Source organism: Anabrus simplex, chromosome 7 (genome assembly GCF_040414725.1).
Source record: "Anabrus simplex isolate iqAnaSimp1 chromosome 7, ASM4041472v1, whole genome shotgun sequence".
NCBI lineage: Eukaryota > Metazoa > Arthropoda > Insecta > Orthoptera > Tettigoniidae > Anabrus > Anabrus simplex.
In genome coordinates, this window is record NC_090271.1 from 70,827,777 (window position 1) to 70,855,572 (window position 27,796).

The window sequence follows — 27,796 nt, forward strand, 5'->3', positions numbered from 1 at the left end:
TTAAATACCGGATTTGTCTCAACACTTTTCCATCAGGCTCGTACAGTCCTGCTGTTCAAAGGAGGAGACGAGCTAATTCCATCAAATTTGAGACCTATAACTATATGTTCTGTTGTACGACGTATTATTGAAAGGGTTTTTGAGGCCAATTCAGTGAACATCAGTGAGGTTTCACTAGGTCACTCAGTTGTCTCATTAACACTGCCATTCTGAGATCCATCCTTCAACACACTAAACTTGGAAAGAATGACATAACCCTGATTTTCCTCAGCATAAGTAAAGCCTTTGATAATGTCGGCCACTTACATATGAGGCATACTCTCAGTTCTTCCAAATGCGCCTCTCAGTTAACAAGAATGATTTACAAACTGCAAGAAAATAATTCCACCTTTTTCCGGGCCAATCTGAGAAGGACTAAACCTATCATTTTGCATCGTGGTGTAATGCATGGGTCCCCATTGTCACCTATCCTATACAATATCACTACTGACACATATTTAGGGAATTGAGTTAAAACAATGTATCTATGCATATGGATACAGTATGGGTGATGAGTTAACTCCACTGACAATTTTGGGCTTTGCTGATGATACTGCAATAATTTAAAAAAAAAAACAAGCAATCAGTTCTCTATATCACTAGCTTAGCAATTGAGATATTTCAGGAATTAGGGTTGAAAATAAACCGAACAAATCAATAGCTATCAACATTAATAAAGGAAAAATTAGCAGTGGAAACTTGTGCATATCAAGCAGAACAACTGTATAGTGCATTTCCGGATCTGAACACATTTAATAGCTGGGTGTTAACTTCGCTGACGCTATTGTATTTGATCCTAAGCAATTTATCACATACTGCAAGAGAAACATAACTCCATGGCAACTTCTTGGCTAAATCCTGATCAAAAATTTAACATCGTAAATTCTTCCTTGTGTCCCACACTGATATATCAGTTCCTTTTCACCCCACTGGAAAATATTCCTCAGCGATTGTTAGATGATGCCGACAAAATGATTAACAGTACTCTCAAGGAGATTTCATCACTTCCAGCTGACACACCAGATGCAATGATCTATTCTGCTAAAGCGGTTAAAGGTCTGGGTCTTTTTCTTGCAAGGTGGGAAGCAGCTCTATAACTGCAGCACCCAAGGACACACACAACAATTAAAACACAGAAATTGCAATATTAATGTAAATCACAATAATTACTCACCTTGAGGGCAGTAGCATCAAATATAAGATGTGGAGGGCCCAAATAGTAATGGAATAAAGAGGACAGGATCTTAAAATTAATACTTGAAGGGTTGCCAGGTCAAAGCAACTAACTACCAAATAACAGGCGAAATTAAAAGTTAAATGGAAAATTTTTTACTTAATAAATAAAACTTTAAATTTAATTTTATATATATTTTAAAACCAATAAAATCAAAGAAAGAAAAATTGAGGAGCAAATACCACTTAATGAATATTAAATAGTATTAAATTCAAAAGCTGATACCTACATAGACTATTACAGTGAAATTAAATATCAGGAAGATTTAAAAACTTACATCATTAAATGAATGAATGAATAATGTTTAATTAAAATGTTGAAACATTAAAATACTGGAAAGGTTGCAACCAATTTAATAAATTATAATTGCTTGGACCATAAGGAAAATTCATAAATCAATACCATTAATTAGATGATTGAAATTAATTCCCACTTGAGGCCCGCAACTAACTATAAACCTATTTAACCCGATGAGTGCTACGCCCGCCTATAGACGGGCTGACGAGGCCAGTCCACCAGTGCTATGCCCGTCTATAGACGGTGCGCGAGAATTTTAATTTTTTGAGTTTCCCGGTTCACTTTCGAGTGAGAATTTGACCTCTGACATGTCCTGCCATCTGTTGAGCATTATGTAGAACTAACTGATCAGAGATTATAGCTTCGGGCAGTAACTTACAGAGCTTTTTGTAGACGTTTGTGGAGTTCATCTGTGATGTAAACAAACATGGCGGATCAACAATTTAGTTCCTCTTGCAGCGATGTTATTTCGGATCACAGAATCTTTCAGTTATTAACCACAGCGGAAAGTGATGATGGAGATAACCATTTTAAGGAATTTTTAAGCGATTTTGAAAGTGAGAGTGCCGAAAATATTGTATTTGAGAGAGAAACAAAGCCCCCTAAATGAAAGAAGAAAATCACGGTGAGTACAAAAGCTATTTTATCGCTAATTTCATGGTGGATGGATTACTTTTCTTCACCGGAGTTTCAGGTAACTGTGACAGGCTCTGAGGGCCAAGTAGTGTTTGATAACCCGAAAATTGATTTTTTTAGAAACTTTTGTGCCAGTGGAGTTGGTGCAGATAGTTGAACAAATCGGCATCACAAACAACCAGTAGAAAACATTTAACTATCACCACATTCCAGGTTTGGAAAGTATTTTAAAATATCAACTTATATACTTCTAAGAAGTTACATGTATTAGTTGCCTACAGATTTTAGGAAATATTATTTTGGGCTCTTTTCTTTGTATAATTATAATGCACGCATGGGCACATAATTGTAATTTTTTCTCTCAGAATAATATTGAACGTAAGTGTAGGATTTTCCATTTACATTTATAAACCACCAACATTTATAAACATTTTAAGCTAATCACTCCACTAATAAGTTTAAAATTGAGGCTTCTACAAAAAAATTTACATATGAATGAAAAAACTCAGCACTCTGGTACCAAACAGTCAACTGGTAACTCAGCACTTAAAAGGTTAAAATTGAAATTTGCTATACATTCCTACGTCAATAATTAATTACACATGGTCACATGCACCAAAAACAAAATGTGCCTCCAACAGCAAATAAAATTTAAATGGATAAATAAATGAAGTTTACATGACAGTAAATGAATGACAGAAAATTTTCCCAACTAAGTTGAATATCACAATGGAAAAATAATATAAATGTTACACAATTAACAACAGAACAAGGACGCACACAACTGGAGCTAGTCGTAAAAGATGCCAAAGCCACCAAAATCAATGCATACCCACAGGATAAGATATGACGCAACAAATAATAAAGGATAAGACAGCAAACAAAGGGGAGAAAGGGGCAATAGAATGTTAACCAAATGAGATTCATAAAAATAAAAGGCAACAAGCAAATTTCAATTCCTCACAGGCTCGACGTTATAGAAGAAAAATAATAATAATTATTATTATTATTAATTATTATTATTACTATCATAGATGACTATGAAATTACATTTCATTAAACAGTTCACCAAAATCTTTGTTAACAATTTTAAATAGAGGCGGCTTTGGACAGGGCCTGATGCGTGTATGAGGTATCATATAATTTAAACCGCAGAAAAACGTAAATAATGATCCCATACCAAAACTACGGGCAACACACACAATTACAGCGCAGTTAGAAAGCAAATATCAAGAATGAAGAAAATCAGAAAGGAACACACAGACCAAAAAATTAATAATAATAATAATAATAATAATAATCCCAAAGAATGAGTAAAAATTCAGCAAGAATGTTAAGTTAATATATTTTAACAAATAGATGAATACACAACCTCATAGGCGCATATCTAGCAATTCCAAATTACCTCACAATTTAATTACAATTAGATCTTGAAGTTTTTAGCCTTAGTCAAAATGTTGGAAGTAGTTACATTTGTAAAAAATTAATCTTGATGATGAATTGGTCCCTTTTAAGAAAATTTCATCTGCAGAAGTGAACACAGTTCAATTACGTAAGCAAGCGGTTGCCGAAAAGGTTCATTAATATGTAGGTAGATTCACGATAGTCTTTTAATTCAAATAATCCACGGTCTTAGAAGAGCTCCCAAAAATATTAAGAGTTCACAGTACTTAACACCTTTGTGGTAGAATATCCAATTTCACAACTTATGCCACATTTATAAGCCAGGCATGCCGGTAACGGTCAACACTTGCACAACTTTTTCTAATATAATAATTTAAAAATAAGTTGGAGCACACAATAAATCAAAACTAAAGGCATAGCCTTAATTCTCGACCTCCTAGCCCGGAGTGTCTCGCTCCATTTTCAAGACTCTCCAACTACATCAAAATGTCTTCCAAAGCACACTTGTTGATCGGCCATCTTGTACTATGGCTGCCAGACAAGTCCAGTCTACTCGCAAGCGACCACCGCTCACAGAGCAGAAGTGATTTATGTGCATGCGCGCACTTTTGATTTACTTATTGTACGAATGGGAGGATCCAGCAATTGATGTAATAATTGCAGATAAGTTTTAAAATAAATTTGCATTGTAGACTGCATAAATAGACGAACGTTGCAAACAATGGATAATAATGGGAGATAAAATTCCAATACCTAAGCACATATGCCCAAATAAATACTTGTTGCCATTTTCATGTCACAGTAACAAATCGATAGCCGTAACATCCTCCGCAAAGCTGGCAATGAGAACATTGAAGCAACACGAAACCTCGAAGTTGAAACTGCTCATTGCGCGTCCATTGAATGTCACTGAAAATGCTGCTCAATTGCAGACACCCGACGGCTCGTTGGACACCATGAAACTCACGAGATCTCTTAGAGACCAGGAATATAAAAAATGGAGCCTGTTAAACCAGAAAGGCAAAGGTGTATGCCTATATCAAGAATTTACTCCAGCTAGAGATGAAGTGGCTTGCCTATATAGATGGGGAATACCAACTCACACATCAACGCAGGAACGTTTGGTTGCTGTAGGAGCGATGACATAGTTTGGCACCAACCACATGAGTTTTGATGTCATTTGATTTCAATTTTGGATGTGTTGTTGGACTTAATCATTGTTTTAATTTTGCATTGTAAATTGAGACATACCAGATTGTTTACTTTATTATTGGTTGTATGTGAGCATATGTTTCCATTTGGATCATGGCTGTAGATGACCCAGTGTATGTGGGGTCGAAACTAGTCCTAGTTATATAGGACACTATACAAACTAATGGTATTGAATAGGTGGACCCTTCTCTACCCTTTGATGGTGATCAATTGTCAATACGGACCATAATGAAATTGATAACTTAAGATCTTGATTCAGCATTTGAGAGATAGTGGGTTCAAACCCCACTGTCGGCAGTCTTGAAGGTAGTTTTCCATGGTTTCCCATTTTCACACCAGGCAAATGCTGGGACTGTACCTTAATTAAGGCCATGGCCATTTCCTTCCCACTCCTATCCCTTTCCTGTCCCATTGTCACCATAAGACCTATCTGTGTCAGTGCTACGTAAAGCCACTTGTAAAAATAAAAAAAATAAAAAAGGATCTTGATATGTTAAGCATGGGACCAAAACATAATTGGGAAAATCCTCCACACAAAAAGTTATCACCTTAGCCGTAACAGAATTACCAATTAAATAACTTCCTATTGATAAACAAGAATAAGTTGGATTTGAAGTAATGTATGTATATATATATTTGAAATTCAACTCAAAACATCAAACTTACAATAAACAGTGCAATTAACAAACAGCTGGTTAACCTCCGAAAGAAAATTATACAAAATAACTTTGATTACCAAAACAGACAAAGGCAATAAAACGTTAATCATGAATAAAGATTGCTATATAAACAAAACGCATTCTTTCTTCACTGTTAATCAATTTTCCATAGTCAAAAGAGATCCCACTATTAAAATACAGAGATCTTAAACGTTCATTTAGAAATATTACATTCATGCTACACGATCGGGAAACTGGCAAATTGAACATGCATCCTATGTTACCTACAGCTAAAGCCATGCCTAAGATCCATAAGGCTGGCACCCCCAACAGACCAATAATCAACTTCAGAAAAAGCCGCACTTACAAAGTTTCTCAATTTATGCAAAACATTCGTTAACCCGTCGTCATTTTCAAGCCAATGTTTCTGTTAAAAACACAATATGTGACCAAAGCATTTTACCTCATTACACTATTCATTCTTTTGATATAGGTAATATGTACCTGAACATACTTATCCAAAAACATGGTTGAATTAATAAAAAGTAACTTGAACAAATATAGTAAACTATGTAAAACAGAAATAGTGGTATCTTAGAATTTACGCTAGATTAAAAACTATTATGTCTTCAACAATACTATTTGTCAACAGAAAGGTTTACCAATGGAGGCGCCAGCCTCGGGGATCTTAGCAGAGATCTGTTTAAACTACCTCGAATAAAACCCAAATTATGAGCACGCTTAAAGGTATCATACATAGGACACACTCTGTAAATGATGTGTTCACCATCATTGATCAACATTTTAATAACAGTGACAATCTATTTAAATAAAATAGATCCACACATAAAAATTCATGAAAGAATCTGTTATCAACAAATTACTCAATTACAGTAGAAGTACGTTATAGCGAGAATTTACAATAGCGAATATTTGCTCGCTATAGCGGATTGTCGTTATATCCAATGTTTGTATAAAAGTCGGAAAACTCCCATACACATTAAAATCAGTATGAAACGCCAATCAGTTTGTTCAAAACTTGCGTCTCCGCGGATGATATCCACACTACGTCTTACTTGTTTGATAATTTTCAAAATGTCATACTATGTGAAAGTGCATGTTTAATTTCATTCTGAAAAAATTACAGTACCATATTTCTCCGAATCCAAGACGAACCCCACTCTTTTTCTTTTAAAAATATTATATCAGGCTCAGAAAATGCTTTGTAAAATCATATGAATGCCTTTGTTGTAAGGTACACATTTTAAACTTTTTAGACACCGAACATTGGCTTTCGTTATGCCGCATTTTTTTTGCGGCTGTACAGTTATTCTTTATTTCCACGGGTTTAGTGACCATTAACTTAATATTGGCATCATAATACCAAAGAGAACCTGTTGAAACTTTGCCAGCAATACCTATTCCATGCGTCTCTACAATACGGCAATCCATCAGGCAAGTTTTCTTGCTTGTCTGTAAAACTGTCACGGTACTTTTACTCAGCGTCAGGTAAAACCGGCTCCTGCTACACACACGTCTCGCGTGCCGTGTTCGGCCAGCTTCAGCGGCTAGTGATCTATAGGCCTAATCACGGACGTTGAAGGTCAACGAACGAGTTTATTGCACCACTGTATGCCTCTTCCGCCCTTGCGTTTTTCGTGCACATACCACACAATTCCATCTTCGACTTCTTTAAAGCGTCCTTGTTGCGGACCACTGAATGGATTTTTTGTACAGTAGGCTACACATTTCTTTAGCTATCTTTGTCTTCACACTGACGCCAAATATTGACTTTACATAGGGCTATGCCATATTTTCTTGCGCCTGCACAATTATTCTACATTTCCGAGTATTTAATAACCATTAACTTAAAATTGGCATCATAATATCGACGAGAACCCGTTGAAAATTTGCCGGCAATACCTGTTCCACGTATCTTTACGACTATCCATCACGATAATATTCTTGCTGTCTATAAAACTTAATTTTACTAAGAGTCAGATACAGTAGACGCGTTATACGTAACTCTGCCACTGAGTAGCCGTGGCCTTTCTAAGAATTCGAAGGCTCGCGTGTTTTAATTACATTCTACAGATTTGAGAAACGTTTTTGTAGAGGCTAACAGAATGTCATTCGTCGGGCTGAGTGGCTCAGACGGTTAAAGTGCTGGCCTTCTAACCCCAACTTGGCAGGTTTGATCCTGGCTCAGTCCGGTGGTATTTGAAAGTGCTCAAATACGACAGCCTCGTGTCGGTACATTTACTGGCACGTAAAAGAACTCCTGCGGGACTAAATTCTGGCACCTCGGCGTCTCCGAAGACCATAAAAGTAGTTAGTGGGGCGTAAAGCAAATAACATTAACAGAATGTCATTCTATCTTCACTATTTCCTGAGATCCAGTGACGTCACACACAGGCACTGAACAACTGGTTGTCACGGCTAGCGATGTATAATAAAGAGGCGGTCTTTTCTTGTCAACGAATTTTGTGTGCATGCGGGGGTGAAAAGAAGCAGTGTGGTTACCGCGAGAGTTGCCAGTGGTATTCTTTACTGTTAGGCCACAAATGCAATACGACCCTTGATTTTTCGCATGAGATTCTGAGGGAAAAAAACGTCTTGGGTTCAGAGAAATACAGTATCAGTACAGTTTTCTTCTTCAAATAGAGTACCTAACCTAACCGTATATGTGTCATGAAAACATATTTGAAACGCATGTAGAGAAATGAGTTATCTACGCTAAAAATTTACATGTGAATAGCCTTTCCGAAATTTAACTAGACACGGGAAAATATGAACTATCCTCTGAAATTAGTGATGTACTCTGCCATATCGTGAGATGTATGACATTCTTATCTAATTTCGGTAGGTATATAACATTAAAATTAAGAGATCGATTACTTCACCTGTTATTTTTAATGAGTTAACAACTGCTATCGGGTACGTTATTTACGCATTTATTACGAAAACTTGTTATCTTCTTTCATTTCGGATTTTCTTTAGAGAACAGCAGTCGTTGGGTATACTAATCGACTCCAACATCGCCTTCGAGTGTTGACGAGAAAGCTTGCAAATGCACGTAGCATGAAAACTGTACCATACCTGTACCAAAGATGATACACCACATTTTGTGGCGAACGTTTAAGTTTCTTTATTCAAACTGCATCACCTATCCTAACTTAACTGTACTATACATATGATGAAAGCATACTTCAAGCGCCAGTAGAGAAATTATAACCTTCTCGCTATAAATTTACATGATAATAACCTTTCTGAATTTAACCAGATGCGAGAAAATGTAAACTAACCTGTGAAATCAATTATGCAAGCTGCCATATCTCGAGGTGTATCCCATTTTCATTTAATTTCAGTACTTGACATTAAAATTAAGCGATCATTTAGTCAGCCTTTATTTCTAGAAAGTTAAGAAATCTTATCGGACACGTTATTTACGCATTTATTTCGAAAATATGTTCTCTTTCATTTCGAATTTTCTTTACAGAACAGCAGGCAACGGGTATTACTAATAGATCCGACATCGCCTTCGTTTGTCGACGAAAGAACTCGCTAGTGGACATAGCGAAGAAACGATACCGAAGATAATCGATTGCAAGATAATTGCTGGGGTGCATAAATATTGGTACCGGTAAAAATCGTGCGTGCTTAATCGCTCGTAATAACGGATGCGTCATTGATAGGATTCTCGCTGTAACCGAAGGATAATACACAGTTTAATATAGGAATTTTGAAGGGACAGCACAACACTGTTGGTATAACGGGGTTCTCATTATAGGCCATACTCGCTATATCGGACTTCTACTGTATTTGGACCTCACTGTCAGCCATAATAATAATTTAAAAAATTATCTTCCAAAATTTACAGGAAACCCACACAGACTATTAATACTATCATGGAAGAAGATCATTGAAAAGGTAGTTGAGATGATGGGATGCCAAGGTTATGGAGAGATGAAAAGGATCGCAGAGAGATCAATGGTTGCAGCGACAAGACAAAGCCTTTAGATAATAGTGATTCTAATAATATGATGCATAGAGCCTTTAAGATCCCTCTTCCCCGTAAAGATCTCAATAATGAAATAATAGCTATATATGCCATAGCTGAAAGCAATGGTTATAACAAACATTTTGCAGACAAAATAATTAACCCAAGAAGTGCCAAGGATCTCTAAAAGTGGCTCACTGCGCCTTCCAGTGGTGCCAGGATCGCTTTTTGACATCCTCAGTAAATGTGTTTTTTCTTGACTGTTATGTCATCTACCCCACGGCACTACACCCCCTGAAGGGCCTTGGCCTACCAAGCGAACGCTGCTCAGCCCGAAGGCCTGCAGATTATGAGGTGTCACATGGTTAGCACAACGAATCCTCTCGGCCGTTATTCTTGGCTTTCTAGACCGGGGCCGCTATCTCACTGTCAGATAGCTCCTCAGTTCTAATTATGTAGGCTGAGTGGACCTCGAACCAGCCCTCAGGTCCAGGTAAAAATCCCTGACCTGGCCAGGAATCGAACCCGGGGCCTCCGGGTAAGAGGCAGGCACGCTACCCCTACACCACGGGGCTGGCACGTTATGTCATCTGTTGGTGAAATATTTGTACTACATCAACTTCATTGTCTCTATAGTTCACACTTATCATCACTATTGTCACTTTTGGTAGTATTTGATAGTTTCATGTCTATATAAATCTTGTATCTAGTAGTTGCCATGTGACTGTAGTAAACAAAAACAGCAGTATCGAAATCAGAAACATTGCAGACCGAATCAGATATTTTACGAGCTTTAGATGAGGGTAGTGACTTTAGTGAAATTGGTGGGATAGATGATTCTGAGGACTTCGAAAATCTAGGTGAGGTTGAGGGAAGTTTGGATAATTTGTCAGATGACTATACACCATTGCAAACAACTGAGGAAGTGCACTGTATGTGCAACAAGAAAAAAGCGAAGGCGATCCATTCATTGGTAGCCAGGATGTAATGTGGGAGTCCATGAAACATTCTGGGATCGATTAGAGCACTTCTTCAGAGCAAGGTGACACAAAAGGCAGAAAGCCCAGGAAGAGGAAGTAGAATCAGAAAAGCTGCAAGGAAAAGTGAATGTTTTCTTTTTCCCCTATTGTAACACAAATTATTCTAGGAGTGCTAATTGCCTACAGATTTTCATGAAACTTTCAGAGTTATTTCAGCATTGTATGGGGAAAATTTTGTTTTGTTATATTTTTTGTGCAATTTCACTTTGTGTTTTCAAGATAACAAAAATTGAAACCAAACAAAAAGTTTGCTTTCTATAAAGGATCTTTTATTTCCAATATTTTCATTGTTATATGTGTTTTTATTGTGAAACAACTCTTTCTGATCAAAATGGTGCATATATTGTATTGTTTTCTGATAATATTTACTAATTTTATAAAATATTTTCTAAACCACTACAGTTTTAGCATTATCACATGACACTACAGAATATAGCATTGGCACTTGTAGGGTTAACAAAATGAGTAGTAAGCCTAATACCACTTTAATTAACGATCCAACCCTGAATAAAGGCTATGCTTCTTTCACATTCAACAATAACATCATTCATCCATCACCAAAATCTTCAATAAACATAATAATAGCATCATAATAATAACCAATAATAGAGCAATAATAATTCAATCTATTTTTTAATCTGCACTCCGTTGTTGTTGTTGTTGTTAATAATAATAATAATAATAATAATAATAATAATAATATTAAATATCTTGGGAGTGTACAGAATTAATTGTCAATCTTGTAAAGCTTTCTTTATTGGGCAAACTCGTAGGTATTTTACAATAAGATATCAAGAGCATCTAAATGCCATCAAGTGCAACTGTTTTTCAGCTATGAGCACAAACATGAAAGATTTCAACCATAACTCTACGTCGATTAATGAAGATTTAAAAATCCTTCGTTCTGCACAGAAAGGCCCCTAGCTTAACCTATTAGAAAACATACACATCCATATAGATCAATACAACAATCCCCCAACAAATGAGGGCCCTACCCTTCCCACCTTGGTTCCTATTCCTACCTCCCCAGCTCCTCCTTCCTTGCCCCATCCCATCAGGGGCTCCAGTTCTCTGCACCAAACAAACAACTTAGTTTGCACTACTCCGTGTCAAGGAGCACACCATTCGACTGGGCAATGGGAGGTTCGTTATTTATTTACTATTTAACTCAACACTCCACCTTTTTCTTCTCTTTTCCAAGAAATTAATTTCTTTTCTTTTGCATACATTCTAACTGCAGTATTTGTTGCTCTTTCAGTACCTTGTTGGCAGCTAATCACATCTTTATACAATCATAGGTTATGATTTTCATTTCTGTGTTGACGTATAACTAATATAATAGAGTTTGAGGGATCACCATTCAACACAATGTAAAATATTTGAAATTTATTAAGTAAAGACCGGTTTTGTCTCCCTTGGAGTCGTCATCAGTTCTTGTAGATAATTAAATCACTGGGAATCTCTTAACAAGCATCATCAGGATTGCCTACATACATCTCCATAGGATGACAAAATATCATGACAAAATTATACACACAACGGCAATTATCAATAGGTTGTCCTAAAATGTAATGACAAATTATGTACACAATTACATGAAACACTTGCCACCTTAAGAAATATCTTGGATCTGGGTTTAAAATGTACTGTCGTGTGTTTGTAGAACACCAAACAGACTTGTCAGTCTTGTTACAGTCAACTTGAAAACATGTGAACTGTGTTGATTCTATTTTTGCGTTTTGTTACTTCTATTCTCTTTTTCAGCTCCTGGAAGATGTGGACATTGAAGAGGGCAAGCGAGACCTGATTACTCGTGAGATTGGAAAGTTCCGAGAGATCATGAAGGTAAATTATTACTTGTGATATTTGATATTCACTACTAGGCTATAATGACTTTTTATTGAAAAATAGCAATGGAAGTTTGTTTAGTGTGTTTACACTGGTGGTTTAGATATCATTTAATCTTAAGAATTTTAATACATTTTACATGAGTTTCTTTCCAATTTTGTCTTTTTGACGGATTCATATAGTTTTAGAGTGTAGAACAGAGTGAGAATGTATATTCAGGTCATTGATCTTGTGGCCAAAAGCCTTTTGTTTTGTTTATTCCCCAAGGGATAAGAACATAGCTCTGAAAAAATATTTAGAACTTTACTATGTAGGTTTATCAATCAACTTGTCATCATAATTATATGAAGGTGTTCTCAAAAAATGTCATAATCAAATCATTAAGTCTTACAACAGAATTGATTTAAAACAATAACTCATTAAAAGAAATATGTACCGAACAAGTTGGCCGTGCAGTTAGGGTCGTGCAGCTGTGAGCTTGTATTCGGGAGATAGTGGGTTCGAACCCCATTGTCGGCAGCCCTGAAGATGGTTTTCTGTGGTTTCCCATTTTCACACCAGAAAAATGCTGGGGCTGTACCTTAATTAAGGCCACGGCTACTTCCATTCCACTACTAGCCCTTTCCTACCCCATCATCACCGTTAAGACCTGTCTGTGTTGGTTCAACATGAAACAAATTGTAATTTAAAAATTTAAAAAAAAAAAGGAAGTATGAAATGGGAATATATTGTGAAATCCAGAATTCGTCATTAGTATGAAAGCAGGTTATCCAATATCCTTGAAAACTAGAACATTTATTTTAACATTTTTATTCTTTATTGCATAGATAGATATTTTTAACTATGGAAATAGATGTGGTTTAAACAGAGAATGTGAGAAAATTTACTAGTAAATTCTTCATGCGACTTGACTTGTAAAATTCTGAGAAACTGCTCTATTCTCTCGAATGCGTTTTTGATAACATTGAAGCCATTCATTGCCCATGTGTAACAATATTTTGCAAAACGAGGCTATTTCTCACTCTTCTTTACACCACAATTTTCTCAAATCTTTGCTGAACTTGCTGAAATGAATCACACAATGCCTCTCACGATGTGCTTCCATGCCAATGTTGAGACCTGCTCTGTTTGTTAACTGAGTTGGGTGTCAATTTTAGTCCCTCGAGATGACAGCATTATTGCATCAACTGTGTCATATCGAAATCACATGTTATTGTTGGGTACATTGTTTCTTTCTCATTAAAATGAGGTGTAGGACTCCGTCGTTATGCATGTTGCGTAGAAGTTATCTTGAGTTTAAAACTTTCATGCTTTTGTAACTCACTGGCCCAAGTACGGTTCTGAAACCAGAGTCATATTTTACTGAGAATACAGTTTATTGCCGTAATGTCGGGTTATAGCATTAAAGTGCAATAATGAAACTGGCCTTTAAGGGGTGTAATTATGACAAAATGTAATGGAAAGTGAAAAACCTAATTAAAATATCATGGTTTTTATCATTTGCAACATTTTCATGCCTCTAGTTATGTCTTTAGTATGGTATTAGATCCAGTCTGCAATTGTGGTTCATTACCTCCCCTTTTCCTCTAAAAACCCAGAAGTGCTTGCGCATTTTGAGCGATGTTCTGTCAAGTGTTTCTGATAGCCTTCCTCAGATCTCAGTTCAACATGCAGTTTTTTTAACATGTCCGTACAACGGCATATTGAAAGTTTCAGTACTCACATACCCTGTTCCCACATTGTTGTGGGCTGCACCTTTTTTTTTTTTTTTTTTAACTACTAAAGGGGGACGAATGTCATCCTGCGGAATGGAGTTCCATGCACCTTCCTCGTGCTGGCACAGATTGACAAAAAATTTAGCGTGTGCCACGAACCAGGCCAAATGCCATTCAGTACTGACCCACATATGCTTTATAGATGACAGATAGTGATGATACTGATCAGGGGATTTCATACTGATCGGGGGATTTCATGAGCACACTGGAGAGCACATCATGTTATACTACCATTATAGGAGCAACCATTGTCCTCTTGGAATTGCGTGTCTTGCTGTTACATGAAAGGCAACAGAACATTTTACATTCCGAATACACTATGCACTGAATGTTCCGTATGGAAAGTCAGAAGCTGTTGATATCCAACTCAGGATTATAAGCATTGGTCTTTGTGTCTCTTATTTTTATATTGTGGAAGTTGTCTCTCACAAAATCAACGTCCACACTTTAACAGCCAGAATTGGCACGAAGGTAGAATCTACCATCGACTCTGAACACAACACTTCACCCTCTTTTTTTTTTAACGCCATCATGGTGATTGTTTTATACTGTTGTGAGACATGAGTAGAAGTCTGACTAGCAGCATCCATGATCACAGCCTAGCTTCAATGCGACAGTCACACATGATCTTCTCTGACCAAGACTGTATTCTGTTCTGCAGTCAATGTACAGACCACTTGGGCAGTAGAATGATCTTGCTGTCCATCTATATTATATCACATGATCCTTTCTCAGATCAGTGCCACAGGCTTCTGTGTACAGCGAACATTTCTTGCTCGGTGTGTTATGCAAGTCTTCAGTTTGACTGATCTTGTTCAGTGTGTGTGCTCTTCTTCCATCGTGCATGTTTACTATGGTTCTCATAATTCCAGAATAAGTATGGTGTTGGAAACTAAGGCTATTTTCTCTCCAGTTATGCAACTCCTGATACTCCTCAGATATTTAATATACATGGTTCTTTCACATGCTGTGCTCCTGATTATATTGTCCTTTAATTGTGCCACTCACAGATATTTGTATCATTCACTATATTCAAGGTGATCTCTAGCTCAGGCAGTAGAGCACTGGCTCTTGCGCCCAATTTGGCAGATTCAATTCTGGCTCAGTCTGGTGATATTTGAAGGTGCTCAGATACGTCAGCCTCGTGTTGGTAGATTTAGTGGCACGTAAGAGAACTCCTGGCGGGACAAAATTCTGGCACCTGGGTGTTTCCAAAAACTGTATAATTAGTTAGTGGGATATAAAATCAACAATATTATCATTCATGTTAAACTGAGGGACAGGATTATGCTGGGAGGTTATTAACCTTCTTCTGGAATTATGCAAGATTGTTCAAAGTTTTTAACCACTTGAATTCCAGTTAATGGGGTATGAAACTCTCACGATGAAAATTCGGTAGGCAGTCTGTTCTGTTTTGGATAGAGATTTGTATGTTGAGACCATTGTGTCAGAGATTGTTGAGCAACAACTACTTCTATCCTTAATCATCTTAACCTTTCTTGTAACATGCTGGCTGGTTTTTATTCTACCTTCCAGTTAAGTTGCGACAATTACTACTACAGCTCTGAGAAGTTACTCTTTAAAAAAACTTTTGATTCATACCATATTTATGCGCCCATATCTTTTTTTTCTGAAAATTCAGTTTAAATATTGGGGTACAGAGTATATGGGGTAATCAATAAATTAAATTTAGATTAGAATTAAGATACTTTTTAAAAGTAATAAATCCTCATGATTTCACATACTAGGTAGCTTTTTATTATATTCTGTTACGCGTTATTTAATATTAACAGAGCTATTAAATTTTTGTAGTACGCCATTCATAGCCAGATACACTCATCTGATGTTTCCACATCCATTTATCTCCACAGACAAAGAAGAGAAATGTTAGGCTTATTACTAGCACTCATCATGTAACACGGTTATGTTTTATGATTATATCTGAAACTGTTTATTGAACATCAGTGTAATGTCATTAAACTGTCACATTAAATTCTCAGCCTATAGCATGATTACAGTGTTCCTCCACAATTCAAACACTTTCATAACCTGCCTGTAAGTGAAGTCGTTCTGGAAATCAAACTACAGCATCGTAATACACTGGAGTCGATCTTATATTTCATGTCTCGCACATACTGTATACTGGTATTCCGAAATTTGCAGCCAGTTCAACAGTGTTACATTCCATCTAGCTCCTTAGGCTGGTTAATACCCTAGGATCCAGAATTACCTACCTTCCTTTCACCAAGCAAGTCAAGAGAGCTGCTGCAACTAGGTAAGGGAAGAAATATGGGTGACACATCAGCCTTGAGCTGAGAGCAGGCCTGCATGCCATGGAATGTACCTTCTCATATTTATACTGATATAAAAGAAAAGCCATTGCGAGATATAATCGGGGATTTTTCCTCCCTCATTCCCACATAAAAAATTAGGGTATGTAATATACACAAATACAGTATTTCATAATCATCATCATCTATGTCGCACTCCAGTTGCCCGGGTGTTGTTAGACTTGGCGGGTCAGCAGATGAGTAAATTTGTACTTGTTTTTAACTATAATACAATAGGGTATTTCACTTGTTACAGATTTGATTGCATTTGTGAACATTGAAAAAGCATACGATAGTGTTGCTTGAAACAAGATGTGGGAATCTCTGGAAGACCTAAAGGTGCCACAAAGTACTTAATTGACAAAATCAAGGTGCTATACCAGAAGTGCTACAGCTGTGTCCAGATAGGCAACAGACGATCAAAATTGTTTGAAACAAAGAGTGGTGTCCAACAAGGAAGTGCTCTGTCACTACTCCTGTTCATAATAGTAATGGACAAGGTCATCAAATCTATCAAGAAAATGGACAGTGAACCAAACGCCCTGGTATTTGCTGATGATGTGCTTTTATGGGGAGAGACCGAAGCTGAAGTTCAGAAGAAACTTAATGAATGGAACAACACATTCAAAAATTTTGGACTGAAGATGAGCAAAACAAAGACAGTGGAAATGACCATCAACAGGGAAGGAACAAGCTCAGATATATTTCTGGAAGGAGCAAAAATTGAATCATCTTTCCACTTCAAGTACCTCGGAAGCACAATGTCGAAAGACAACACTGTTAGCCAGGAAATACTCAGCAGGACACAGAAAGCATCGAACTTCTACATTCAAGTCGGAAATCTTCTCTGGGACTGCAAAGTACCACAGAAAGCGAAAACAATCATGTACCACACTTACTTCATACCAGTCATCACATACGGTTTAGACACATGTACCCTACTAAACAAAGACTTCAGTAGAATCCAAGAAACTGAAATGAGATTCATTAGAACCATGAACCAAACAACCAGAAAGGACAAGATCAAAAATGAAGTGAGTAGGAAAGTAGCTGGTATTGAGGTTCCTATTATCAGTGTCATAAAGAAACGCCGGCTTCAGTGGTATGGGCATATAATAAGAATCAACAGGGAAAGACCTGCCAGAAAATATTTAGACCTTAATCTCGTAGAAAGAAGACCACAGGGAAGACCAAGAAAACGTTGCATAGAGACTGTAAGGTCAGATGTGGAGGAGAGAGGATACAAATGGGAGGATGTACTGGATCAGAAGATGTATGAAGACAGAAGGAGATGGCGAGCGCTTGTACACCACACCCAGGAAACTGGAGTTGGGAAATAATTATGATGACAGATAGGATTTTCCTGTTTCATTGCTAATATTAGTCAAACTTAGAAGGATGGAGTGGAGATTTGGAACAACTTGCTTATGCATTGGAGCTATGGACACATCAAATACTTGGACATTTCTCTTCCTTGTTGAGGCAGTTGTGTTCTTGTTTCTTTTAATTTTAAAATATTAGGGAGTGTCAGAATGAAATAATATCAGCACTTAGTAAGAGGAAACTAATTTTTGTAATTCAGTGATGTATCATCTTCTCATCTAAAGTACAGTAGACTGAAAGGATGGTTTCCCAGTTTTAGTTCCTATTAAAACAATCACCTCCGCCGCCACCACCACCTAAAATAGATGGAATCATCCTGAAAATTGATGCGTACAATATCTGATCATTGAGATGTTATACTTTTCATGTGGAAACTGTTCTAGTACATGGGATCCTGGTGGAGAACAATGGGATTTTAATCAAAACAGACTTTCAACGTATTAGGTCATGTTACATACATGTAGTACGTGTTGAAGAGATGTTCTGTACTGTTTTTGATTACAATGCGGTCGTGAAAATTCAATATTCATTGACATGCCCCACAACGGGCGACTTAAACACACTCTACAGTGTGCTAGCAGCAGTGCCAGACCTGTAGCTCAGATCCTTTCAAACAGAACAAAGATGGCCTAGGCCACCATAGCTCAATTGGTAGAGCAACCAACGCGAAATCAGGAGGTTGTGGGTTCGGATCCCACTGGTGTCCGGCTGGCCATTTTTGTTCTGTACTTAACATCTCTTCAACACGTACTACATGTACGTAACACGACCTAATACGTTGAAAGTCTGTTTCGATTACAATGCAGTCGTGAAAATTCAATATTCAATGGGATTTTAATTTAATTTACGAAACGGATCCTGTCTGCTTAGATATGTTCAAATCTGGCTAGTAAACAGACTAGGGAAGGTGAAAAAGTTAATTCTTTTGCTTTTCAATCTATGTTTGAACATTTCTATGCAAGTTTAGTCCTAACATCTGGAGGCTATGTCCTGAAGGAAGAACTGCCCTTTCAGTAAACGAACCATGGAAACTATGAACAGTAATGGCAAAAGATTACAGCCTCATCTAACCCCTGGAACTAGTTTGAACCAAGAACTAATTCTGGTATCACCTCTTACCGTGGCACGAATGTCAGTATACAGGTAAATACCTGAGATTGCCTGTAATAACCTATGCCTGATCCTATAATCCCTCAATGCAGTCAACATCTTTTCCCTTGGTCCTCTCTCACAGGCCTTCCCTAGATCTACGAAACCTAAGCATAGGTAACTACCGTCTATTTCTTTTGTAGCATTTTTTCAATTACTGGACGCATACTGAAATTCTGGTCCTGATAGCCCCTCTGTGGTGTGAAACTCCACTGGTTTGCATCCATTTTACTATCCACCATTCATTACACTCTTATTTCTGAAATGCCCATAAGCATTTAGCCTGGTATACTGATAAACGAAGTACCTCAATAGTTGTTGCAATCGTCTTGTTCTTTGTTTATTATTATGTTTGTCAGAAACAACATCTAGAATATAAGGCTACAATTACACTCAGTCACATTACACACATTTTGACTAAAACTTTTAGGTGCATTCTGTGTGCCTTGAAAGAGTTCATCTTCTGTAAGGGAGGATGGGCAGAGTGCTGTATAGTATGGTCTGTCCCACATTCACACTTGATCTGTTTAGCATCAATGTAACCCCATTTCGCTAAGGTCACTTGGGATCTACCCACACCTGATGTCAACCTATTCAGGGATATTCATGTTGTCCGGGCAATAGCATACCTAAACTTATCAATGCGGTCTCTCTTATCTCATTTACAGCCGTTTAGGTAAATCCTGATGTGCCAAATGCAGAGAACAGTGCAGAGACATGAAAAAATAAGGGTCTGGCTTTCAACAGACGCAGTTATCAAAAAAAATGCTTCGAGTCACTATGTATTACATTTGAAAATACACCTCTTAACATATGCTGGTTATCAGCTGGTGGTTTGGCATGCTTTCAACAGCACGGCTTTATTCAGAAGGAGTGGCTTCTGCTACACATACACCAGCTGGGAATACCATCTCCAGAAACCATTTGGGAATAGCTTCACACAGTAGTTGAGAACAAAACTATTTTTAAAAGGCTCAGAAAGACGGGACCTCAAATGCTCTCGGTCTCGATTGCAGAGAAGATGACGTCGAAGTGACGACAGGCTGGTAGCAGGGAAATTAGCGGCACAAGACAGTTTGATCAAGTTTACTGTGTGGTAGGCCTACTGCTTAACTGAGAGAGATAAATGACTGGCCATTGAATTATTTTGTATCAATATTGCATAATATGATACCCTTATCCCTTTTCTCTATTCGGTCGAGTGTAAAGAGAGACGAATCTTCGTAGCTAGTTTTGACCGTATGCCCTTCCTGTAGTCAACCTCATCAGAGGAATTACCGTATTTACGCGTGTATTAGACCCCCCTAGTTTTTCGAGACGAAGAAAATGAAAAAAATAAATCTCGCCTATAAGACCCTCAAACGTAATTTGTCAGAGAACTATGACGATTCTGCTTTGAAGCAGGTACAAGTCTTATTGCAGCTCTGATGACTTTGCACAAATTTGTGAATAGTTTCGTCCGTACGACCTACGCAATGAAAAACGCGTCGAATCCCGGCAGTACATCTGTGTTTCGTTGTTAAGAAATGTCTGCCTCTGTAGCATAGGTCTATTGCAACTCTGATGACGTCACACAAATAGATGATTAGGCCTAGCTTCGTGTCCAACCTGCGCATTGCAAGTATGCAATATGTCTGTTTTTTTGTAGTTAATAATGTCTGCCAGCGTAATGGTTAGCACAATTAGTTGCTGTTTTCAGGGGTCTGACTTCGATTCCTGGTACCTTAGGCACTGACAGATTTATGAATGGCAGGAAGGTTGATATGCGGTAAAAGCGGTACATGTAACCCCCCTCCACTGGGGGTATGTCTAAAAAGAGCTGTACCACCTCGGGATGAGGAAATGAGTTTACTTTAGTTGAGAAATATTTGTGGCTGTTGCTATTTATAAGTTACAGCAGGCGAGATCATTAACAAAGTGGTCATTTAATATCTCGTAACTCGGGCCAATATAGGTATATATTTGGAGAGAAGTAAGTTTAAAACGTGATAAAAGCTATCCAATTAAAACGGTTGTTTTACTCGCCAACGTACCTAAGAAATAATTATAATAATAATAATAATAATTTCATGTCCCCACATACTTTAAACGATTTTCGGAGACGCCAAACAGAACATACTAGGGTATGCGTTATTAAAAAACGAAATGAGCGTACAAAATTAAACATTATGATAATAAAACGCATTACCGCCACACCTGTAGGTATCAATAAATGCTGTATATTTTCCTGTTGTTTATTTTTTATTTGAATGGATGAAAACCATAACGGTGTAAGTTACATTTTTAAGAAAATGAGTTAATTGCAGGATGTAACTCCGGGAGGATGTATCCTTTCACAAGCAAAGAGATACAAGTTATAGCGGTAATATTCTGCGTTCTAGTGATGGTTGGTATAACTACAAATAGCATGCTTTATATGAGTGGTGACGATGTTTAAATGCCTTTTTCTCTGAATGACGAAAATGCTACTTATACCGTTATGGTTTTCACCCATTCATTTTTTCTGTCGAATAACTTTTGGCAATATCAGGGCGATAATATACCTAACCTAAACAATGGGGTCTGTCTTATATCATGGACAGCTGTTTACGCAAATCCTGATGTGATAAATGTATGAAATATATTTAATTATATTTAACACGTTCAGTACCTGCTTCTGAGTGGGACACTTGAATGCCTGGACCAGCCATTTTCATGCCCGGCCTTCTTGATGTGCATCACTTAATACAATTTACAATTACTCCTAAACTATAAATGTTAGAAAAATGATACTTTGTGCTTACCTCTAGTAAATATTTAGGGTGTGATATCTGGTGTCACAGGTTTTAAAATACGTCTATTTTTATACAGCCTATCTGTATTTTCGTCATACTGATTACTGTCACTGAAGTGAAGAAATGAAAAAATATGAAGGAAGCGTATTCGGAACATTGTTTTAGAAAATATCGTAGTATGAAAAACAGGGTCTTTGGTCCAGTACATTTTTATATCAGGATTTTGGACTAATCGGTTTCCACGACTGCATGATCGAATTCTTTGTGAAAGGCCGGGGCACCGCACTCATCACTTGACTTGCGTATAGATTGGTCTGCTCACACACATACTGATAAAATTCGTCATTCATGAAAATACTTACGTAACTCAAAATACACTGCTTATTTTCTATTTGAATGTTTATACCTGAATCCTCTGTAAATGGTGGAAGGCGTGGACAAGAACTAGGATGATATGCATCAGGCACTTCACTTTTCTTTATAGGCCTATCGGATTCGGGAATCGGAATTTCCTCGTCACTCTCACTTTTACTATCTGAGTCTATTTCAGGAATAAGTTCATCACCAGAATAATCATTGTGAACAATATCTAATAATTAATCTTCCATAATAAACTTTGTTTTATAAGCCATTATACTACACTCGGTAAGAACGACACGCACTGCATTGGAATCTCAAGTACCGGCTTGACGCGCGAGGAAGTGCTGAGATATTCCCGCTAAAACAGCTAAGACAAACATGAGCCCACTCAACGCGATGGTTATCTCAAAAAGGTCGACCAACTTCCTGCTACAACCAGTAACGCTGACTAAGGTGTAAGAATGCATAGATGACGAATATAAACAGCATTGCCTCGCGCGGAACATTAAACGTCTAACGCCGTCCACGGCCCGCAGCATAGGAGCAAGCTTAAACGTCTTACGCCGTCCACGGTCTGCAATGAGTTAATAAGAAGGGTCTGTATTTCAACAGCCACAGTTATCAAAAGAATGTTTCCAGTTACTATGTATTACATTCGGAAGTAAAACTCAAAACATACGCTAGTTATCAGCTGATGGTTTGGCATGCCTTCTACAGTACGGCTTTATCTGGAAGGAGTAGCTTATGCTACATATACACCAACTGGGAATATCAGAGACCATCTGGGAATATATTTACACTGTTTAGACTCTATAGTTCGGAACAAAATTATTTTTAAAGGGTTCAAAAAGACGGGACCTCGTATGCTCTTGACAGCAGTGCATGGCTCAAAGAGAATGAAGCATGACTGACGCGAGATAGCTATGAAGATGACGTCACTTCAAATGCCGACACGCTGCGCCGGTAGCAAGGCAGGGGAGACTTTCTGCCCTGTGATACTCTTAAAAAGGGAGGGAAATAAGAAATGAATTGAGTTTTGGGTAACATGGTGTATTCACTGTAGATCACTGAACAAGCAGAATAAATATTTTAAAAAATTCTTAATGTAAAAGGAAATCTTTCTGTTGAAGTGCCAAACAAACAAGTTCACAAAGAGGAGAATAATGATGTTAATGAAATTACTCTTGAGGAAGTGGAAAGGGTGGTAAATAAACTACAGTGGCTAAAGCAGCAGGAATATATCAAATCTGACCAAAAACGGTGAATCACACTGGGAAGGGAGAGATGAAATGGCTTCACAGAGTAATAGCATTAGCATGAAATCTATATCTTCTGATTGGATGAAAGTGGTAAATTGTCCCTATCTATACGCTGGTAACCATCAGTCGATCAGAACTGTAGAAGATCTAGACCTGACGTGAGACAGTCACAAAGCATGGAGACTACTGAAGCAGCGTAACAACGATCCTATGAAGACCACTGGACACATTAACATCAACGCAAACCAAACTGCACATCAGTTACTTCTGAACAGAAAGACAATCTATAAAGTCAGAACACCAAAAATATGAACAGTGCATGGAAGAAAGGAACTATTCTACTGTACCCTTCAACATGATGGAACTGGATAAGACTATTAAAGAACGTAAAAATAGCAAGTCAGTAGGCCTGGATGACATTTGATCAGCACAGATTAAGCATTTTGGACCAAAAAAGAAGGAATGGGTTCTGCAGCTCTTCAACAACTGTAGAAGCAGAAGTCAGGTACTGAAGAAATGGAAAAAGAACAGAGTAATTGCCCAAATGAAACCTAATAAGGAAGGGAACCATCCAAAAGAATTCAGACCTTCTGTGTCACCTGTACAAATTACTAGAAAGAGTGGTTCTCAATGGCATTTTACCAGTGACTGACCCTGTACTGTACCTCAGCAAGCCAGCTTCCATCCCGGTAAAAGCTGCACTGAGCTACTTCTGAATCTCGCACAGTTTATAGAGGACTGATTTAAATCCTCGAAGGTTGGTGGTGAAGCCTTTGTAGATTTATCGGCTGTCAACAACATCTGGCCAAGGTCTTCAATTTGACAAAGGCTGACGAGGCTAATTACACTCTTCTCCAGAATCGCTTTTCGTCAACTTCCAGGGGCAGTGTAGCCAATGGAGATACAGGAAAATGGACTATATCCAGCTATTATGGTACAAATCAGCTCAGACCTAATCCAGTAAAGAGAGAAGTTTGTGCCTTAGATTTGAGAAACAAACAAGCACATCAAAAGCTGAAAGTCATGAGGTCAGGTATCGAGCTACAGTTCTGTGACACTCCACAGTATCTGGGGGTAATGCTTGACAGAGTTCTCACTTTCAAGAAACACTGTATGAAATGCAAACAGAAAGTCTCCACCTGGAATAACCTGTTGTGCAAACTGGCTGGACTGAAGTGGGATAGTCAACCACAAACTATATGCACACCAGCAATGGTTCTATCTTAATCCATTGTGAATATGCATGTCCCGTTTGTTTCTTATCTCATATCAAACAGGTGGATGTGGCTCTCAATGAGACCTGTCAGTGACAAGCTGTTTAAAGTGTACACTGGTCGAGAAGCTTTATCAGCTTGCAGGGACTGCACCACCATATATTTGAAGAGACGTGGCTGCAAACAAGGAGAGAACACTAGTTGAACAAGAAAATGTTCATCTACATGATCATATACCCCCAACTCAGAGACTGAAGTCCAGAAACAGTATTTTTTACGTACTTCACTGGAACTAATTGGATCAGCTGAAAAAAGCAAGATTACAGCTATGGAAAACAAGGTCTCCCTACATCCCTGGACAGATAATAGTAGCTGAATGCTTACTGCCTGGCTACAAAGAGAACTGGACAACATGAATATCCCTGAATAGGTTGAGATCAGGTGTGGGTAGATCCAAAGTTCCACAATAGAAACAATAAAAACAATAACAGGAAAGTTTGGCGCATTTATGAAGATGGTATTCCCAGGTAGTGTATGTGTAGCAGAAGCCACTCCTTCTGAATAAAGCCGTGCTGTTGAAAGCGTGCCAAACTGCGGTAATGTGTTTTATTATCATACTGTTTCATTTCGTACATTCGTTCTCTTTTTTTAACGCATATCCTAGTGGGTTTTTTTTTCTCGGCATCTCCCAAATTTGTTGAAAGTAAGTGGGGACATAAAAAATCAATATTATTGCAGTGGAACCACGTTTTTCCGTTTTTGGAGGGACCCCAGAAAAAAAAAACTGCAACACGGGAAAACGGAAAATCCGCGAACGAACGAATGAACCATCCACAATTTGGCTAAACATCACAAAAATGAAATGCATTATATTCAATTCTGCCAGTCACTAATCACAGTCAAATTGTATTACACTTTCGAAATGACGATTATTCGCGACCTTGAGTTCAGCTTGCTAGCGCGCTCGCTATGAGTCGGTACAAGTGCGAAATGATAAAAAGTTTTTAAATGTAACATGCACAAATGAAACGACTGCAGTTTTTATAACATTTTAACACTAAAACATGAAATTCCCAGTCTTATATTAAGACCAAAACAGTAATAGGCAATCGCGATACCTCCCAAGGCTTTATGTATGTAAGGTGCAACATCTGTTCTGTTCTCAATAACATAATCATATATGATCATATTAAAATACTAAATTTGTGTTATTTAAGAAGGAGTAGTTTCGATTCCTGCCTGAAAGCCCAGTGATTATACAGTGCCCTGAGGGAAGTCACGAAAACCTGTTCGGCGATACACTCAAAAAAAGTAAAAAATAAACAAACATCTAACCCTGGATATATTGTAGATGTTTTGCAAGTACGAACATTTGACGAAGCTCGTTCCGTCTTCAAGTAGAGCTTTACAATTACAGATAAGGATAAAGGTTTCCACCTGTTCAATACAATAAAATAGTGAAATTATTAAATTATCACATATTTATTATCTGTCATTTTGGGACCGGTTTCGGCACCTTCCTGTGCCATCATCAGCCTAGGAAATTGTTGCAAGGCTTTTTTTAAGTAGCTACATGGAAGGCTTATACCAAAGTGAGAACATGAACAGAGCATTCTAAACTATTGTAAATTTTTATAATCACGTATGTTACTTTAAATCTATATAATTAAAATAGAGAGACTAGATTAATCCTTATGGGATAATAGACACGTCATAAAACATTCGTATATATGTTAAATTTAAAGCTCTTTGCGCTATTGATTGTATTATAAAACTAACTGTAACACCCATTATGATAAAATCTTTCTTGTAGGGCAAAACTCATACAGCTATAAAGTATGTAAGATTAGCCTTAAGGAGTAATAAGTGCATTGCTTTAAAAATTTATGTCCTTAGGCACTTTCTAAAATACTCAACTAACAGCTGATTTCCAACATAGTGTTCTCTTTACGTGGGTAGAATAAGTTATCATTGTCCAATTTTACCATGAAACAGTTTCTCATAGTATGTAATCTAAGATCCATCTATAATATACAGATTTTCTTCCATTAGAATAAAAGATCTAATGTCACAGTCCTTGTACAGTTGCTCTAAAACAGCTTAATTTGATGATGTGCTATAAGTATTATGCCTGTTGCTGACGGTAAAATTTCCTGTCAAATTTATTGTACAATAATTCAATTTTAGAAAATTTCTGTTGCTCACAGTCAAATTCAAGTTTTATAAAACCTTTTATAAAACTTTTCGTAAAATAGGACATGTTCTATTCCATAAAATTAATTTTATGAAACAAGCCAATCAGCGAAGCTGACATCACAATGATGCTGGCGCTACATCGTGAGAAGATTGTGAAGCTCGATTGTAAACAAACTTTTTGTTCTAAAATGGCAGGATGCGGGTGGACTAAGAAAGCTGGTAGTGTTTTACTGGACGAATACCAGAAATATCCTTGTTTGCACGAAGTTAAAACGCCACTTTACCACAACAGAAATGCAAGAAGAGGGGCAGAAAACACAATCGCCGAATTCTTAAATGAATGCTGGTCTTCTAACCTCAACTAATTTTCGACCATGGACACTAATCCTCTACCTTCTTCTCTTCTTTTGATCCAACCTGAGTCCAGCATTTCCTAGCATTCTTTTCTTTCTTTTTACCACTGTACAACATATAATTGCAGCTACAGCAGCAAGTTTTGCTTTGTTTGTTGGAGCAATACTTCAAACACACTGTAAGTTGAACAGCTGATTCTTGGTTTTAAAGTTTATCGATGGCAGCACACGCACATCCTAGTTCAGGAGTGAGTTCATAGATGGCTATCCTGATGCTTCAACGGATTTTATAAAATAATTTTACTATGAGCAACACAACTTGTTTTCACCAAATTTTTATAAAATTAATTGTACAGCAAATTTTACGAAACATTTTACCATGAGCAATAGGCTTATAGCTCTGTATTTCAATTCAATACGGAACCTGAAGAATGAAATTCTTAATGTTAAATACTGTATTTCAATGTTGATCCAATATTAGTGTAGGGCTGAAACCACGTGTTGATTGGCGAGATATGTTGAGAATTTCAATTTTCAGGTGGATTTGAATGAGTTTAGAACAATCTTGAAGCAACACGGACCTAAAAGTAGAGACGAAAATGCAAGCTGCATCAAAATTTTACCACTCCGTTCG

The 27,796-nt window shown here is 37.4% G+C and overlaps 1 protein-coding gene across 2 annotated transcripts in view; it reads left to right on the forward strand.

The window, feature by feature from the left end:
- Window positions 1-27,796, forward strand: part of LOC136877254 (RNA-binding protein 25) — a 305,057-nt gene that overhangs the window by 118,866 nt on the left and 158,395 nt on the right. For both annotated transcript variants that reach the window (XM_067151122.2, XM_067151123.2), the window contains exon 9: window positions 12,286-12,366. In XM_067151122.2, coding sequence (XP_067007223.1) covers window positions 12,286-12,366 — 81 coding nt within the window. The remainder of the gene's footprint in view (window positions 1-12,285; window positions 12,367-27,796) is intronic.